This window comes from Leptonychotes weddellii, chromosome 10, assembly GCF_054177405.1.
Source record: "Leptonychotes weddellii isolate Sample4059 chromosome 10, ASM5417740v2, whole genome shotgun sequence".
Taxonomy (NCBI): Eukaryota; Metazoa; Chordata; class Mammalia; order Carnivora; family Phocidae; genus Leptonychotes; species Leptonychotes weddellii.
Genome location: NC_138378.1, coordinates 94,845,466 through 94,865,612, shown reverse-complemented (window position 1 = coordinate 94,865,612; position 20,147 = coordinate 94,845,466). Strand labels below are relative to the sequence as shown.

Sequence of the window (20,147 nt, the reverse complement as noted above, 5' to 3'; positions counted from 1 at the left end):
GACAGCTGCAGCCAAGAACTTAGGTCTCCCTCTCCACCTAGCTCCCAGCTGGAGGGGTTTCTTCTCTGGAGGAACAGGACATCAGCATTCCTCATCCAGTCCCCAGCTGTATGGTGGCTGAGGCTAACTCCCTGCGGAGTGCAGCTGAGGAGTGGGGACTCCCTTCTTGGCTCCGACGTGGAGCCTGGGCTCTCACTTGAACGTGGCATACTGAGAATGCTGGGAAGACAGTCTTTCCCTGGCTCCTGAGGCAGTGGTCCCACGCCAGGAGAGGTGAGCAAAGAGGACCTCACACCCCACCCCCAACCCTGCATTCAGCTCCTAGAGCAGGAATGTTTCAGAGAAGCTTGCCATCATCCTGAGCTCAAGAGGACAGGCTCAAACAACTTCTACTCTCTCGTCACTTGCTCTCGAGAACAATGAGGGAAAGTTGTGGTGAAGGCGATAGGGAGATTCATGGATCTAACTGCCTAGACTGCCCATGGACTAGTTTGCAGGAGAGAACCAGGGAAAAAGAGCTGGAAGGAGTCTTCCTGGGGTCAGAACAAATATCGGGGACCTAAGAAACCACTCCTTAAAAAGGAGTCATAATTTGATTGGATTTGTTTGCAGAGCAATTTATACCACTGGGGAAATTGTTGAAAACAGGAGAGCCGTCAGTCAGCTGGCAGTTAGTGGATGTGAACAGCTGGGTGTGGTCAGGAAAGGAGCTGAAGAAATCCCTACCTCTACTGCTGCCTTCTTGGGGTGACTGTGGACATACCCAAATCTGTACCTCTCAGAAGAGGGACTTCTCCGCTTAACGTCTCAGTGTGGAGGGAGTTGGGGGGGATAGGCCTCACTAAAATAATCCAGCTAGTCACTAAATAAACAAGCAATAACTCTGGCGGCAGGGGCGGAGGGGGGGGGACTACCCACAAGTTGCTACAGTGTATTATCTAAAATGTCACGTTTCCAACAAAGAATTAGGAGGCATGCAAAGAAACAAGTACAGTAGTCCCCCCTCATCTGCGGTTTTATTTTCCCCAGTTTCAGTTACCCGCAGGCAACCACATCCCGCAGATGATCGTCCTTTTGAGGTACCGTAAGAAGGTCATTAGTAGCCTAAGGCTGCATCACTTTGCCTGGGCACTTCATGTCATTGTGTAGGCATTTTATCATCCCACATCATCACAAGAAGGGTGAGTACAGTTCAGGAAGATATTTTGAGAGAGAGACCACATTCACATACTTTTATTATATTGTTGTAACTGTTCTGTGTTATTCGTTATTGTTGTTAATCTCTTACTGTGCCTGATTTGTAAATTAAATTTTATCAGAGGTACGTTATGTATAGGCAACAGACATAGTGTATATAGGGTTCGGTACTCTTTCGTGGTTTCAGGCTTCCACTGGGGGCCTTGGGACACATCCTCCGCAGATAAGGGGGAGCTACTATATGACCCATTCATGGAAAAAAAAGCAGGGAACAGTAACTGCCTGTGAGGAGGACACAGATTTAACAGAAAAAGATTTCAAAGTAGCCATTATTGAATATGTTCACAGAACTAAAGGAGAGAAAGTGTGATTTAGAAAGTACAGGAAGATAGGACGACGATGACATAAAAGACACAGCAATGATAAAAGGAACCAAATGGAAACTCTGAAATTAAAAAATACAACAGTTAAAATAAAAATTTACTAAAGGGGCTTAATAGTACATTTGAATTGGCGGAATAATTAGTTAACTTGAAGGTAGAGCTATTGTTCAAAGATGAAGGCAAAATAAAGACTTCCCCAGATAAACAAAAACACAGAATCTGTTGCTAGCAAACCCACCATACAAGAAATACTAAAGGAGGTTCTTCAGGCTGACAGCGAGGAACCCCAGATGGTAACACAAATCCACAAAAACATAGAGCACTGCTAACAGTAAATCTGTGATTATAGAAGACGCTGTAAGTGCATATTTTGTTCTCACTGCTTCTCTTAACTGATTTAAAAGGCAACTGTATAAAATAATGTGGATGTGATGTAATGTAATGTTGGACCTATAAGTAATATATTGGACCTATATGTAATATATTGCCAATAACTACACAGAGGAGGTGGGTGAGAGCAAAGCTGTAATGGGCTAAGGAAATAATAACAAATGGTAAAGCAACAACTGTTACAATGTATTATTAGATTTGCATCATTATTATACGTAATACATATTATAATAATACCACAAAAAAGGGAGACAGGGAATAGAGCTCTATAGGAGGAACATTTATATCTATTCCTTGAATTAAACTAGTATAAATCTGAAGCGGATTCCGATGTAGATGGTAAGCTTTAAAGCTTTCACTAAACAAACCCTCAAAAAATCATTAATGAGATAAAAATGTTACATTAGAAAACTATTCACTCAGTGCAAAAGAAAGGAGGAACAGAGGAACAAAAAAGAACATGAGACATAAAAACAGAACTGCATTTAAAATCGTAATAGCTGACTGCTATGAAATCTAAGAATGTCAGTAATACTTACTTCTCAAACCACAGAGTGAGATTAGTGGTATGCCGGATCATTTTTAGAAGATTAGGAGAATTAATTTCTTTGTCTTCTTTTGTCCACACACTTCCAACTAATTCTGATGGCTGTACAGCTCTAAAATCAAGACATAATTCTACATGATACTTTCCCTCTAGCATGCTGTTTTCTTAAGTAAATGAGGTAAATAAAACTAACCTCCCATCTAAGCCTTCTTTTTACACCAACAGAAAGGTTTATGAAAACAAGGTATAACAAAATTTTACAATTATGGGTATTTTTCTATAGATCAAAACAATATTTTTATGCATGTACCTGTGTACTTATCACTTTATAATAGTATTTTGCTTTTGGCAACATTGGGATTTTCTCATAATATCTTTCCCAGCACTTATGAATATTATCTAATGAATTAGGGTGGCATTTAATTCGGGATAGTTCTTTTAAATAATGATATCTGTTATAATGATCAGTTCATCGAGGATATAGTAATCACTGCAGTTCATAAATCTTTTTTTTTCCCCCTCTAAAGGAAAGATCTTGGGAAATAAATAAAATCGATTCTAACATTAGTTTTTGGGAATAGTGAGGATCTTTGGAGTGGACGGAGATCTATAGATTTTTTTTTTTCATTAGTTATTAAAAAATAGTTTGCAATTCTAACTTCTAAACAGTCCCCATTTAAAATGAGAAATGGACTTTCTGAGACAGTAGTTATGTCAATGTAGAAAAACTCAAAAAGGCTGTGACTCACAACAGCCTCAGGAATAGGTACTATTATTAGCCCCATTTTAATCCTGAGGAAGCTAAGGGACAGAGTAGTAAAAGTTAAACAAGAAGGCTAAAGTTGCCCAAGGATAGCAAGCCAGCAATTGGTAAAGCCAGGATCTGCACTTAGCTTTACCAGCTAGGAGTGACTACAGACAGAGAGAAGCTCTAAATCCAGGCAGGGCAGGGGGATCAGGGAGTGAAAGAAGGGGAGGCCTTCTGTAATAAAAGGCTTTATTACTACACACTTCATGTACTAGCTCATTTAGGTCTTATAACATTCCTATAAGGCAGAAACCAGTATTTCATTTAAAAAATTAACTCCTTAGAAATGATTTTTCAGCTTGAATGTCAAATTACATACCGATATAGATCTGATTCAAGTAAAGTGAGTTGTCGAGCAATTTCTATTGGGTGTAAGGTGAGCAGGTCAAAAGTCTCTATGTGCCCAGGCCTGCTTATATGCCACTCAACTGTGGGAGGTGAACTCTGAAATGTAATATTATGACCTGGTCCATTGTCTCTTGCAATTTTTTTCCTTTGGATTATTTTAGTGATGGATTCAACCCATTTTTTCATTGCTTTACCTGAAATACATTACATTTTAAATAACATTTAAAAACTTTTCACTCGATATTTTATCCTTTTAAAATATTTTAAAATCAGACAAGTGATACTTAAATATATCTTTGCTATTACAAAGTTCAAATGATAAAAATAAAAAAATGTAAGTTCCCCTTTACCACGTCCCTGTTCCCTATCCCAATCTCATTCTTCTTCACATGGGTAACTACTGTTAATAGTCTGGTACATATTCTTCTACATCCTTTCAAAATAAAATTAGAAAGTAATTTATTCATAGATTTTTCACCTCTATCATTCCTAACTTCAGTTCAAAATATTATTTTATAATCCTCCATAAAAAAGACATATCTGGCACACATGGGATTTATAAGGTTGGACTATACACATTCACTGTTAATCTAATTAACATTGCATCTTACAAACCAAACAGTACCAGAGGGTCGATTCCTTCATGTTAGTGTGCGTTTCTGATGTGGCTCTGTTTTGTACTATGCATGAAAGTACTCTTATTTAACCCTTTATTTTCTGATTCTCATTTAGAGTACACTTTGGACATTAGAAACAAGTTTGTCTAGGACATTCTTAGACCGATATGATCATAGAATCTTTAAAACTCGAGGGGAAACGTTGGCATCATTGAGTCTTGCTTCTTATGTTACTGATGAGGAAATAGGAGTCTACAGAATCAAAGTGGTTTTGCCCAAAGTCATGTATCTGGTGAGTGGCAGTGTTCAGAACAGAACTCTTGTTTCTTGGCTTTCAATCCAATCTGCTCTGCGGCTTCTCTGATACATGCTCTATTCCCCTCACTGGGGCCCAGTCCGTCTCCAGCAGTGTTGTTCTGATGGTACAGCAGTTGCTAACTGTCCTCTGATACATATACCTTCAGATAAGTGGAAAAACAGCATAAACCGAGACTTTTTCTGTCCAATTCCAAAATAATCACTACACTGATTTACTAAATGAAAATACGTTTGGGTCAACAGGGTGATTATTGAGCAATTTGTAGGTCAAAATGTTGTTTGATGAAAATTTTCAGCTTTTTCAAATGGTTGTGCTGCCACTGTTATAAACAACCCTTAACAACACTGAACAATAATGACATCAGTTGACAGTCACCATATTGGTACTTTTATTACATATAAAACTGAGCACTTAAAAAAACCATACCTCTCACTGTTCCAATAAATTCTTCCATTCGCTGCAAAAGATCTGCATCCCTTTCAAAATCATAGAAGTGGTGCTCTACCCAATGCCGACATACATTTAATACTCTATGGCATTAACACAGAAGAATGACTGAATTACATGGGAACTCACACATAGGCGTTTACCGTGATGAATTGTATAAATTAAAACATAAAAAATAAAAATTAAATAATTTTATAAGTGGCTTACCACTTTCAAAATCCTATGTTAATTAAGACTTATACAATAATTTCTGATAATTGCTCTTTATTTCACTCATTTTACTTGCTACCTCCTGCTTGCTTGGGAAAGATCCTTATTTACTTCAACTCTGAAACAAAAGTTCAATACAGACTTCATCACTTCAGTTATTTTGTTACTCTTACCGCAGCTGTACAGGCTGTATGTATTCTTTTCTAAACCTTTTTAGTTCTGCACTCAAGGGCTGATCTCCATTCTCTATAGCTATGCGATCAGCTTCTGTTGGCTCAGGCTCTGGAATTTCAAACCTAACATAAAACAGAACAAACTAATGAAAATACTAATAACATCAAATTAAACAAACAGAAAACTACACCCCTTTTCACTAGTCAGCACAATCCAGAGAGCACTGTGAAGATTACTACAGATACACATGTGCATCAGTGAAAACAAGGCTTCTATAATATAAAGGTTAATGATCTTATTTTAATTTTTAAAAAAGAAATTAATGCTTGCCAATATAAAAAGACAAGAAACATAATAAAGGATTAAAAATACATGCAAAGTCTAAAAATAAATGTGATTATAAAGTTATGGGACTGCTGTTCATTTTTGGCTTGTGTAATCACTCTGAATCAGCTAACATAACAGTTTTTAGGATAATCCTTAAAGAGTTGACTGTTCCTTGGGTGGCTGAAACACTTTTCTTGATTATGGTATTTGTTCACTGATAAGCTCCATTTTCTTCAACATGTGATATATTTGAAAAGTTCTGTTTCTTAGAACACCTAAATCATCAAAATTTAAATTTTCAGAACTTAAATTATACATTTTTATATAGTTCTTTAACTTGACTAATTCCATAAATTTGAAATTTCAAGTACTGGGTTTCCATGTAAAAAAGAATGCTTATTTTTGTACTTCAATAATCAAAACTAAAAGATTATTATAAAGATGTTATTTCTTTAAAAAGTACTCATGAACTACAATTTAAAGCTCATACAATTTATTTCTGAGAAACATACAGGATCTTGGCTCATTCTCTTTAAAAAAAAAAGGAAATTTAAACATTTTACATTAACAGACCTTTCTATTATAAGACTCAGTAGTTCTTGAGGTTTACAAAAGGATCTGTATGTTGTAAGAAATGTCCGAACAAAATTGGGATCTAAGAAGAAAAAGGAAAATTATCTTATTAAAATCTTTGATTCAGCATGATTAAAGCTATTATTAACATTTTCAAAAGGGATGAAACAGTCAATTTTAAAATTCCCAAAATGTATTGACCACATAGAATGCTTTGGACTTTATAACAAACTGCTAGCTTGAGTGCTTCCTAAATTAGTGGCAAAACCATTGTTACTAAGATTCTGTATCAACTTATTTCTTGACCTCTGTGCACTCTGACTAGCTGAACTTACTAAAGTCCTCATTGGCCACAGGAATGCAAAGGGAAGAAAGGCAAAGAGCCTGGAAACAAGCTCCCACCTGCTACCTGGATCTCAGAACATCTCCAGTTGGTTTCTATCTCCCTCATGAAGAAAAAGGCCACAGCAATAACCCATTACTTTTTCTGACATCCAGACTAGTTTATCTAGGATGTTATCTAGATTCCTTTAAATCACGTTAAGAGAGCATACAACTAGAAATTGGATCTTATAACGCTGTAGATTAAGTTAAATACAGTTTCTCAATGATTTTATTCGCCAGAGGTCTTAAAACTGCTAAAAGAAGCTTACAAATACCTGTAAGTTATTAAAACTGCTAAATGTGTGAGAATGTGGATTTGGTTCTATTCACAACTTAATTCCTTTTATTTCAAGTAGTCACGCTAAGAGCTCAGTCTCCAACCCCCTCCATGAGAGGACCTACTTTTCATTCACAGCTCCCTGAAGTAGACCAGGAGGCTGCCTGAGTGTGATCACTTCCCCAGGCCTGGCCTACTCCAGTCTCTCCTTGACACTTTTCCCCCAAGCTGTGGAGAAAGGCTGCTGTCATCAGCAATAAGAGACTGGGGCTGTCATCTTCTGCATAAACAGGGGGAGAGACATCTTCCCACAATGGGGGAAAAAAAAATCACTCCCTTCTATGACTCCAATTTCACCAAGGTCCACATTTAGTTCTAAGTCATTAAAAAGAAGGAGGGGAGAATTCATTAACTTTTTTATTGGGAGCATCCTTTTCCTATTTTACATTATGGACTGGTAAGCTCTAATTTAATGATGAATTCGTTGACAGTAGCAAGTACCTTTATTTTTGTTAGGCTTCACACTGTGGATCCTTTGTGAGGACAGTGTCTTTTATTAGCATAGGATTTACCAAGAATCACAGTTAATTTGTTTGGAAAATTTCTATTTAGGCTGATTCTGTCTGATTAAGAACGATGCTAAATTTAACCTTAACATAAAATAATGATAATATATTAAACAACCTCCCCCAAAGCAAATGCATGGATTTATCATAAAAATCTATTTCTTATCTATTGGTTTATGTGGTCATCAAGATAATGAATTGATTTAAATATCAGACAACCTTGAATTTATAATGTTTTAAGTTAAAGAAAATTCACAGAATAAAAACATACTGGTTTTATTTTTTTTTATTTTTTAAAGATTTTATTTATTTATTTGACAGAGAAAGACACAGTGAGAGAGGGAACACAAGCAGGGGGAGTGGGAGAGGGAGAAGCAGGCTTGCCGCTGAGCAGGGAGCCCGATGCAGGGCTCGATCCCAGAACCCTGGGATCATGACCTGAGCCGAAGGCAGATGCTTAATGACTGAGCCACCCAGGCGCCCCAACATACTGGTTTTAAATGCCCCTCTTCTCCTTTACTTTCCAAGTCTAGTGGGTTACTGATAAAAGTAATTTAAATATATATAATCCTTTAGTAATTTCCTCTCTGTTGGTATCTTATTGTTTGTCTTCAGTTACAGAGTTCCTCAAACGTTAAAGACTAATGTCTCATCCAGAAGAAAAGATTTTAGAACAGAAGGCTGTACAAGATTTTAAAACAGAGATTTATATCGATTTCATCACAATCCTCCCTTTCAAGAATCTACTTCCTGTTCTGCAAATCTATTTGTAAGGTGAGGCTACTCAAAATATCATATGTCTAGGAAGCAAAAGCAGTGGTCACTGTAGAGATGCTGAGCTGTCACTGAGGGAGAGTGAGCCCAGACCCTTAGTAGAGAGGGTTCCAAGTAGCCCTGGGCCGTATTCTAAATTTAGATTGGCCCCTCCTTTTTTTAAAGGAAAAGTTTATTTCGATCTAGAAGTCTAAAATCAATATTCAGATCCATTTCTCCTCAGATGCCACCTAAGTTAGGCTAAAAAGTTACGGGATATCAAAGGTACTTTTAAATTGAAAAACAGAATAAAAGCAAGTTCTAAGTGAAGTTTTTTGTTTTTTTTTTTTTAAGAAAACAGCCTTTTTTTTTAAAAGCAAACTACTTTAAAATGGTCCTTTCATCTTCAACCAAAACGTCTGGTCACTTCGGTACCTTAGTAACTGATGACAATGCTGGGAAAGTCATGATATGCCTCGGTGCTACATCAGTCACACGGGGATCCTATCAACTCCTGATCTCTGTTACGTCGCGTTCTCAAAGGGCACTCACATAATTGATTCCACATGACTGCTGTGAAGGGGGTGGTGCTGAGGATGTTTTTCCTTTCTACATGAGAGGAGGAGCTAAGACTTATCCAAGGTCACACAGTAGAGTGGCAGAGATGGAACCAGAAGCTAGATTGTGCGATGCCTAGTTTTATGCTTTTTTCTACTGTATCACATAACCTCTCTGGATTAAAGGATCCCTTCAGGTTTCCACAGCTGTGACATATAAATACAAAGAACAATTCCATGAGTTATGTAATCATTACAGAAACTGAAATAAATGATTAATTGCGAATGTAGCTGCAAACGGCTAATCCGGTTACCGGCACTAGAAAGTCATTGAAAAATCGGCCGTCTAACTGTGATTCTTTAATTCCTGTCAAGCCTTCTTCCAGATTTTAGGAAGTAGCAGCTGTACCGTCCTGCACACTGCATTCAGCAGAGGAGTGAGTGAAGCGGGCAGCGTAATAAACACTCCCACACTCATCACTGTTGTCCTAAATTCTAACGTGATTCAAGTTTAAGTTGTTTTTAGCTTGATTAGAAATAAGAGCAGTCTTGCCAAAAAGAAAAAAACCAGCAGAAGCTAAAAATAAACCAAGAAAACTTGGCCAAAGTTTAAGGACCTTCAAAAAATATCTTACAGGCTGCATATATTCCCAGGCTTGTATTGATTTAGACTCCACTTTTAGTCTCAAGTGGTGCAAAACTGCTAATGAATGAAAACATAACATCTGCATTTGAGGCCATAACATTTGTATTTGAAATCTTACACAAAAAAGCGTACGTATTCCAGAAGCTATTTTTATCTCTATTAATTTCCCCCCTTCAGTGATTCTCACATGTACTATGTCACACTAACCCCTGGAAACCTTTATCTTATGGATGATGTGAAGGACTAAGATAATTCAGTATTTTGAAAATACTCACCAATCAGCACAGATTACCTAATTTTGTAAGAAAACAAAGCACTAGCTACTTACATCCCTCAGGCAATGGTAAAGGCTGAGTGTTACCCTGGCCCTGCTGGTTGTGGGGCAGCAGTTATCTACCTGTATCATAAAATGATGTTTCAGAGACAGATGGAAGGCAAACACGTAAAAATACAAAAGCCAGGTCGCTTTGGTTTTAGAACATAAGCATGAATACTTGTGGAAAACACAAAAATTGGCTATTTTGAGAGTCTCTTTCTCTTTCTGTTTATCACTTGCTTGTGGATGTAAATTCCACAAACCTCTTTCTCGAACATAACCCCACGGGAATTTCAGTATGAGCAATGATAAAAGCTTCCCTGTGGTTTTTCTTCATTATTATTTCTACCAGATTCTCAAATCCCTGCACGAAGATTTCCACCAAGCTTAGTAGCTGCTCTGCTTCCTTCCCTCCATACAAACAGCTGCCAACTCTCCCATCAAATCCCTGGTCCAGGTTATTTCGAACAGGAGCTGCAGTGACTTTTTTCTGCTGCGTTGTCTCCTTCACTTGAAAACTGTTCTTTGATAATACTTCTCTGCACAGTTCTTCAAAATCTTAGGAACTCAAAATATACCTAGGTTAATGTTCAGAAGACAGCATGCTAACTTTGAGGTGATAATTCAATCTTTTTTTCTTAGGTACCTATTTTGATTGACACTTGACATTTTATTTGGCAAGGTCAATGAAAATTCATGAAATATTTGTTACATGGAGTTATTTATGTCAAGAATGCCCCTCCCCCACTCCCATAGTGAACCACTGTTAATCAGGATGTCTGTTCATGTGATAATTCTCCCTTTAATACAGCCATTTAAAAAGCCACAAGAAACAATAAGCTTCTCAACAAGGATTTATAAACAATCACTCTTGAATTCCTTAAAAAAGGAAACAGACGCTATGCTGACGCACAAACACTTAAAAAAATTATCAGAGAGTTTAAAAATAGAACAGCACTGCCCTATAGATCAAAAATTGTTCAAAAGATTTTTTTTAAAGTTAAGACACACAAACTGAATTTATAGAGGCCACAGACTCAAAAAAAAGCTAATGCAGGTTTCTGAGGATTTTCTGAGGGCGTAAAATAGCAACAAATACTTTAAAGAAAACTATCAACCAGCTAACATTTTTTTCAATACCATTTTCTAGAAAAGAGTTCACCACACATGGGAAACACCTTTTTCCCACACTTCAATATGAAAAGCTTGTATTTGCATAATATCAGTTCTGAATTTTCCCTGCCTCAAGGACACCTCATTTCTCTAAAATAAGACTATCAAACCAGACACACCATTACCAAACATTTCTTTACTCATGTTGTTTTAAGTCTCAATAATTAATTTGTACTTTATTTCCTTCCTGTAACTCTGAAACAGAAGTAAAATTCCTACTCTCATCTCTTCTTCTTTACATATATTGCTTTGTGGTCCTGTGGTAGGTAAGGAAAATCTCTTCATATTCTTGCCAGATTCAGAATGACCTGACTAGATACTGTCCCCTCTCCAGCATTTGAAATGGATGCCAAAGTTCTGATGCAGTTAGCAAATTAGTCTATGTCCAGAAATACTGGATCTGAGAGACAAGCTATAAATCAGATTCCACATAAGACCCTGTTGCAATCTTTTTTTCTTTTTAAGTGACAGTTAATTATTTTCTAATTTACCTAAATTTAACTTTTTCTCCCAGAAAGCTTTCCTTTACAAATACCACCAGTAGACTGGGTTTTGTTAAAACTTAAAATTATGATGCCCAATATCTAACTGTATACTAAAATCTATGCATTAAAATGGAAGTTTATCTATTATTACCTATTTCAATAAGAGAAAAAAATTACTCTGCTTAAATCTTCATAGTAAACCTGTGTTTGCCCAATAAGAAACAAGCCATTTATATTACTGGCAATTCAAACCAACCAGGAAATTCTCTTTATTTTTATTATTTGATACACATAATAAAAAATATATTTTAATAATTAAAAAAATTTGCCTTACATGAGTCACTGTAACATGGTGAAAAGTACAGTCTATTAAGAATCAAGAAACCTAAGTTTTAGTCCTCATTCTGCAATTAATTGGTATGATTTCTGGAAAATCATATAACTTTCAGGGGCCTTGGGTTTTTGTGTATTAGTTGAGGGATTGGTCCTGTGTCTAACACTGCAAATCTATAGCTGTTTCAAAATTATTGTTAAAAACACCTGAGGGATCAAGTTGGCTAAAGCCACAGTGAAGTCTGAATTAAGTAAGGTTAAACCAGTTTTTCTTCTGTTTTTATGACAATTTCTGAACAATCCATAACCTAAAAAAATGTAAGTGGTGCTTAGTGGATATTAAATTTTCTCATATATTACAGCCAATGTCTTTTATTATAATTCTGTACAACATAATAAAAATGTGCAAGTTATATTTTAGCCTTTATTTCAGCCCATTTTGCACTGAATGTTCTCCAATAAAAATATCTATCAACCAACTGAACCGCTCCCCCCACTACCGCAAAAAGAGCAGACCAATAATTCTAAAAATAAATGGCAACTTGATCTGTTATTATTGTAGTAAGGACTCAAAGTACATTTGAGCTGGAAGAGACCTTAAAAAATAATTGCTTTCATGTTTTACGAGTTCATAGATGATCTATTAAAAACACATTCCATATTGCCAGTAACACGTTCAGTGACAGACCTTACAGAAGAGCCCAAATAAACTAGTAATTAATACTAATTTGTAGGTATTGTGAACCACAACTCATGACAGCTGCTTGTGTATTCCAGTTACACCAGTAATATACCTTAATGACCTATGTTAAAATATTCAATTAAGCTTCAAAAGAAGATAGAAAAGAAAAATGTAAAAAAAAAACTTGGCCACATTTCTAAAACTGGCATTTTATTCCTCAAGAAATTAATGAAAGGAATTTTTGAAAAACTTTTATTTTTTAAAAAAGTAAAACAATCTTGTCAATTTAAATGTGAATATACTTAACTTTGCAAAGTCCTATAAATCTAGAAATTTCAGTGTTTTATACTAACTAGAAGTAAAACCATTTAAAATGCCATTCTATTCAAAAGCTAAAAGTTTATATAAGTAAGAGCAACTATCAAAAGTAATAAGACATCATGGCAAAAGTACTATTCTACAGACTAGGCTAGCATCGTGTACATTAAGGAGAAAAACTCCAGAGACTCCATAAAAACCCTCAGCTATGTTTGTTCAAGTTTTGTTTTAAAGTGTCCTCATTGAAAAAATAAAAAGCACAGTTCCCAGAAAATATTTAATTGTAGTTCTGCAACTGCTTATTAATAAGTTAGTTCTGTGAAATGCAGCAAGCAGTTTAAAAAAAAAACCTTTATCATCAACAATCAAGTTTTACAGAAACAATTATATTAAAAAATTTGGAATCTGAAAATGCTTTCCAAGTCCAATACTACTGACGTGTGATAGTAAACACTAGTGAGTCTTCTTCAGCACTTTCCACTTACACTGCTCTATAGGAAAAAAAACCCCCAAAAAACAGTAAAACTTTTGTCTTATGTAGATAAAAATCCAAGGATTAATTTTACTCTAAACAGTCTAAGAACTCAAAACAAAGGTATTTAATTTAAAAGGATGAACGGTTTAGAATGCTTATGCTAAAGAAATCAGTGAATCTTCTAAGACCCTTAAAAATCAGAATAATGTGGCAAGAAGAGCAATCTGAGCTTGTATAAATACCTTAAAAATTCTTTAAAAAGCAAAGAAATAAGCATTTTGCAACCACAAATTTCGAGGAATTTAATGAACATTTTTGTAGTTGTATTCTAGATATTAAAGAGTATACAGAAGTTGATGAAGATCACAAAATAGGTTGGTCATATTAATTGCTGATAATTGTACCTCTCAAAAAGTTTTATATATAAAAAAGATACCAGAATAATCTATTTCTTTTTCATGTAAAATCCTAGGCAGCTTATTTAACTTTCCTGTGCTTTGTTTTTTCATTTTTGAGTCAGTAAAATGAATACACTGACTGCAGAAGTTTCTAGGTGAAAAATCAATAGTAAAATTGGAATCCCAGACTAGTCTTCTTACACTATCTTCAACATGTTTCAGCTACTGCCTGCTACTACCAAATGGAATCTCTTTAGAGAACCCAAACTGCTTTTAATAGCCTACAGAAAACACTAATATTTTACTGTGGAAAAGGCTAGCAAAAGAACTACCAGTTAGAGGCCAAATAAAAATTAAAAACAAAACAAAACCCTGGCTTATTTATTCCAGAGACATGTGGAGATAATGAAACATTATATTCATAAAGGTGCTTTGATATCACTGATAAAAATATTCTAACTTGATTTTACTTTTTTGCAAAGAGGACCTGATAGTTTCCAGGCCATTTAAGTAGTTCTGACTGGACATTTAACAAATCAAACAGATCAACATTATCAAATGCTATTCATCTTTCTTACAGTGGATTAGTTAACAGGTATCTTTAAAAGTTTAATTTAACTGGTGCCAGAACAGCTTCCAGAGAGAACTGAGAACCTATTTAGAGGACTTTAAAAAAATGAAAAAACAAAACAAACAAAAAAATCGACCTCCCTCAGAAACACACGTCTAGAAATAGGAATATATTTAAGCAAGAAGTTTGGGATGGAGGTTAACTTTCACGTTCAACTACTTAAGAACAGCATTTATGTTATAAGAGTTACATTTGAGTTTATATGTCTTTGTAATAAAAATTCTTTGAAAGTAAGTTTACATTTAGATTTACAAAGAGTTTTCACATGTTGTAGTTCATCTATTCTTTCCAATAACATTCTAAGGTTGCTGTTGTGATGTTGATTTTTGAGATGGAAACTGAGATTCTGGGACCTTAAGGAACTGTGATAGAGTGGGGTGTAAATCCAGATTTGGTGCTCTTTCCACTATACCATACGCTACAGTATTGCCCAATTTCCAAGCTTTCTATTGTGTAGAGAAGTTGAAGGTTGAGGAACATTGGATTATCATGGGTTACTTTACTAGAAGAAATAAAATTACTTTAAAAAAAGAATCATTATGTTTGTTCCTTAACTCTCAAACATTACATTTGATTCGGCCTCTACCGATCTTCCTAAGTAGTCTGGACACGTTTGTCTCTAAAAACTGCCCTGCTAAGGTAAAATTGTTTTTTTAAATGACATTGGTTGTAAAATGCAAACAAATACTGAAAACTTTAATGACTTTCAGGATTGCTAAACTGAATTAAGTTTTAGGAATAGAAATTAAGAAAAAACAATACTGTGCATATTTGTACTACCAGCACAATTTTGGTGATGAACGTATACCAAAATTTTTACTGACTTTATAATCTCAGTAATGGAAGGAGAAGAAAGAAAAAAGAAGAAGAGGTAAAGGTTGTTAGACCCTAATGATGATGATTTACCACTACTTTTAGTTTTGTTTCTGCCACTAATTGGGTAAATTTAGCCAAGTGATTTTATTTTCTCATTTGTAATTCTGGTTGTAAAGTTAAAAATAATATGTAAATGTGGTAGAAAAAGTATAAATGGCAGTATTTTTAGGCAAAGGAAAATGAACTCGGAATAATGCGGAGGATCTTTTGTTGTTAGTTTGCTTTCTATTTTAGGCACAATGACCTGTGCAGCAAAGAAAATCAGCTGGAAGCAGGAAAATAAAAGTGACAGGCAACTTTTTATTTCTTACCTGCGTACATATGGTACGTGAGCCTCTCTATAAGTTTAATAACAGTTCCCGCTTTGATAATTGGAATTCCAGCCTTGGGCTGCATGTTTTCTTCAAATATTATATTCTCTTCAGAGTCAGGCTCTGCAAATCTATAAACATCAGCACTAGGGAGCCTCATCTGCTCCTCCTTCTCTTCCTGCAGCATCGTCACATCAAGCATCCTTTCCAGTGTACTCCGGTATTGTAAAGATATCAATGCTGCCATCCAATTGTTTTTCTCTTCAGCTGACTTGGCAGAAAATATAACACTGTTTTCATCTTTTAAAATTATTTCAAAAGCATGCTTGTACTCACTGGTGTCATCTTTGTCATTAATTTGTACCTTTCGCATGAAAAACTTTTCTTTAAGACGATATTCTGCATTGCTAGCACCAGGAAGTCTTGGCTGCCCATGATTTGATTTACAGCAAATCATTAAGCCATCAAAGAGAAATATGTGTCTCTCATGTTTGGCTCCTACACGTGTAAGAGTTCCTTCCATTATAAATTCATTGCAACACTGTCCAATGTCCTTTCCCTCCCAACCATCAATATTCTTTTGAATCTCGTTCATTTTCTTGATTGCTAGTTGTTTCCCCTTCATTTGCTGACTATAAAACCGACATGCAGATTCACTGGGATAAAGTAAAAAAAACATTATTAGTGCACAGCCGACAGACAATCTAGAATTCATGTAAATAAAGGACAATGTAAAAGTACATTTTAAAAAGTTGCACTGAGAAGGTTCTCACTAATTCTCCAAATATATTAGTGTTACAATACTGTACCATTTTAGGAACTACAGCAACATAGTAGAGACTTTTTTTAGTGCTCTAAAAAGAACAATGACTATTGACAAAATTCTACTCTATAAATTTAGCTATGGAATGATTATTTCTACCTTGGCTACTAAATATTTAGAATGACAAATATTAAAAAGTAGCCAATATAGGGAAAAAATAATTTAAAAGACTTAAAAAATTATTTAGAAATGTTTAAGTGGACAAGAGCTAAAGCTAACAAACATGCACATATTATAATTAAGAAAGTGGAAGCGATGTTATCTGAATTAACACCTCAAGTTACATAATCCCTAAAAAAAAGGACACTACGAATTTTACTTTGACAGAACGATGATGTTGACATAAATCTACTCAAGACATTTTTCTCTGTCTCTCCTTTAGCTTACCAGTTGACTCTCAGGAGGTCTTGTCTGGGAGTATGCAAGGAAAATGCACAAATATGAAAGGTTTTTCAAACAATAACAAATTCTCTTGGCTTTGATGTCACTTCCTCTGAAAGACCAAGCTTGTCACTAAAACTATTTTCTTCATTGTTTACGTGAGGAGGGAACTGGGATCCCTGAATTTATACCAGAATATTCAGGGTGAAAGAGAGGATTATTAAAAAGGTAAAAATATTCACCTCAGTCTTCGTTTTGCAAGACTTTTAGAACATATTTTTTCCATACCACTCTGAACATTAAGCAAAGCTGTTATTGCTTGTTTCAAACATTCCTTGTCTTCTTGATCTTCACTCTTTTCTTCTAACTGCTGCAAAGTCAAAATGACAAAGCTGAACCCGCAGGACAGTTTTGGACAAAAAGAATAAGCAGCTCATTTTATTCAAGAATGAAAATAACAGTGATTCAACTCTTCCTGCCACAATAAAATTTTTAGAAGTGTCATAAAATATATTCTTTTAAAAAAGCATTTTCTTCTTTATGTACTACTTTCTGTATCAACATGCAACCAAGTTTTCCACATTAAAAAAAAAAAGAGCAGAAGCAGTGTTAAAGATGTCACACCTTGTGACAGGCAGTAATGTGCAGTTTCTCAGATGCATATGACTGAAAAGAAATGAGGGACATAAATTATCTTTTTTTTTTTTTTTAAAGATTTTATTTATTTATTTGAGAGCGAGAATGAGAGAGAGAGAGAGAGCATGAGAGGGGAGGATCAGAGGGAGAAGCAGACTCCCTGCTGAGCAGGGAGCCTGATGCGGGACTCGATCCCGGGACTCCAGGATCATGACCTGAGCCGAAGGCAGTCGCTTAACCAACTGAGCCACCCAGGCGCCCATAAATTATCTTCTTAACCAGCAGAGGATTTTGCACAGCAGGAAGCACACAGATGAGATTTTTTTCTCAAGCATGGAACTTGGTCTTAGGTTTCTGATTCCAACATTACCATTGTAAGAACAGGATGATTAGGAAGATAAATACACAGGGAAGGATGCAATATAGTGGAGAGGAACTTGAAGACACAAAACCTAGGACCAAATTTTGCTTCTACTTCTGTGTGACTATGGGGCAGATTATCTGACTTCTGAGTTTCACTTTTCCCAACTGTCAAATGAGGCTTGTAAAATGCCTGCCCTGCCTACTGAATGGGGTTCTTATTAAAAATCAAAGTACTTTGTAAATGGTGATATACAGTGTAAGTCTAAGTTGTTTTCTTCGTAGTTCTACTACAGAATTAACATTAGTATCATGAACTTTGTCAGTATTCACATGACAAGATTTTGAGTAAAACTAGAAGTGTACATATTAGCGAAACTCAAGCACATTTTCTGTCAGTGGCAAATATACTATATATGCTAGAGAGAAAGTCTGTACTTAATAAGGATTGAGTCATCAATAACTACGAATTGTCAATACAACAGGTGGCTATAATTCAAGCAAGCAATTAACTGAGGTATGAGTTATAACAAATGACAAGAATTCAGTCAACTTCTCACCCTGTTTCTGGCTGCCAAAGAGAAAGAGTTAAGAAATAACATTTATCAGTAGTTTTCATGCAACATTTAAGAACACTTCCTCTCTGTCATAAAGGAAAAGCCATGAGAAATAAAACCATAAAATATTCAAAGTAATTTGTAAAGGTTTACTTTTCAATGAGCATAATTATTCATTATTACTTTAAGGATTTTATGTTCTTAAGAGATACTCCTTAAAGATCAACAACACATTCCTTTCCATTTCAATTGATAAAGATCAGTTATACACACATACACGTACTGATGACTTGTGAAAAGTAAACGTATTTCTTACTCAAAGCCTAAACCATTTTATAAAAATAATTTACTTAATCTGCACTTTTTAGTCTCAATTGTGTTGTTTCATGATAATCCCCCAGAAAAAAAAGGGGAAAAATGTTTTTTTCCCAAAGGATAAAAAAACTTTTATATATATCAAAAAGTACTTAGATATCATTTACTCATAGTATTGCTCTTCAGTATGGCCAGCTAGATTAAAGGAAGTCAAGAGCCAAGTGTTCATAAAAGAAAGCTATTATGTTTTTACTTAATGGATATTACTAGTAGGCTGAAGGCTGGACTTTGGGCATGCTCTCAAAATACTCTCTATCCCTATCACTCTAAAACTACCTCTCACATGGCAGAATTTTGGGGGACTAAATGTTACCATTAACCTTACTGAGTTTGGCTTCCAAGGCAGCAATCTCACACTGAAAGCAATGTTCATTAAGAAAGGGCAAAATTAGGGGTGCCTGGGTGGCTCAGTCGTTAAGCGTCTGCCTTTGGCTCAGGTCATGATCCCAGAGTCCTGGGATGGAGCCCCGCATCGGGCTCCCTGCTCCGCGGGAAGCCTGCTTCTCCCTCTCTCACTCCCCCTGCTTGTGTTCCTTCTCTTGCTGTCTCTCTGTCAAATAAATAAATAAAATCTTAAAAAAAAAAAAAAAAAAGGACAAAGTTGTATGGGGTGTAACAAAAGCACCACTAAAGAGAACTATTGCACTGAGTTGTTTCAGAATGTAATCACTCAAATACTCGACTCAATAGGATAGAAAGTAATTTTTTAGTCTTAAAGAGCTGGCACAAAGAGGTAGCAGAATACTGGGTCCCTCATATTCTACCCTTTTATTTTTTATATTATTAATTCAGGCAAACATACCGTAAGTCATACAAAAACACAGTTTTAGCACACATAAAAAGAGCATGAAAGTAACAAATCCGTTTAGACATGCATTTGATTTTCTATTCTAAAAATGTTTCAAGCTTCTGGGTCATTTATCTACTATTTAACTATAGCATTTCACATACAGAATATACCAATATCTCAAAAATATTGTTAATACATTTTAAAACCACAAACCCAAAGTCTATGTCAAACCCATAAGACTTTACTAATGAAGTAATTTTTAAATGCAATTTTTACCTTCATAGCATTACTCAAACATCTAAAATAAATTTCAATGTAATAAATGACCTTTCTTATAAGCATTTTTGCTTAACATGGCTGATTTAAACTGGGCATTGGTACAGAATAACTGAAGCTAACTACCATCAAAGGGGTGCCTTATTCTTGCTACAGAAACAAAGCAGTGGCAAAGAGCTCAACTGATTCACATAGAATGGCTTCCTTTTGTTTAAAAAAACACAAAACCGGGGCGCCTGGGTGGCTCAGTTGGTTAAGCGACTGCCTTCGGCTCAGGTCATGATCCTGGAGTCCCGGGATCGAGTCCCGCATCGGGCTCCCTGCTTGGCAGGGAGTCTGCTTCTCCCTCTGACCCTCCCCCATCTCATGTGCTCTCTCTCTCTCTCATTCTCTCTCTCAAATAAATAAATAAAATCTTTAAAAAAAAA

At 35.5% G+C, this 20,147-nt stretch overlaps 1 protein-coding gene across 1 annotated transcript in view; it reads right to left on the bottom strand.

Annotated features, from left to right (window-relative positions):
- SOS1 (SOS Ras/Rac guanine nucleotide exchange factor 1) overlaps positions 1-20,147 on the bottom strand; it is a 142,267-nt gene that overhangs the window by 22,929 nt on the left and 99,191 nt on the right. Inside the window, exons 8-14 of the mRNA XM_081797298.1 lie at positions 16,968-17,095; positions 15,522-16,177; positions 6,341-6,422; positions 5,440-5,562; positions 5,036-5,139; positions 3,645-3,867; positions 2,510-2,629 (exon numbers count right to left, since the gene is read on the bottom strand). Coding sequence (XP_081653424.1) covers positions 2,510-2,629; positions 3,645-3,867; positions 5,036-5,139; positions 5,440-5,562; positions 6,341-6,422; positions 15,522-16,177; positions 16,968-17,095 — 1,436 coding nt within the window. The remainder of the gene's footprint in view (positions 1-2,509; positions 2,630-3,644; positions 3,868-5,035; positions 5,140-5,439; positions 5,563-6,340; positions 6,423-15,521; positions 16,178-16,967; positions 17,096-20,147) is intronic.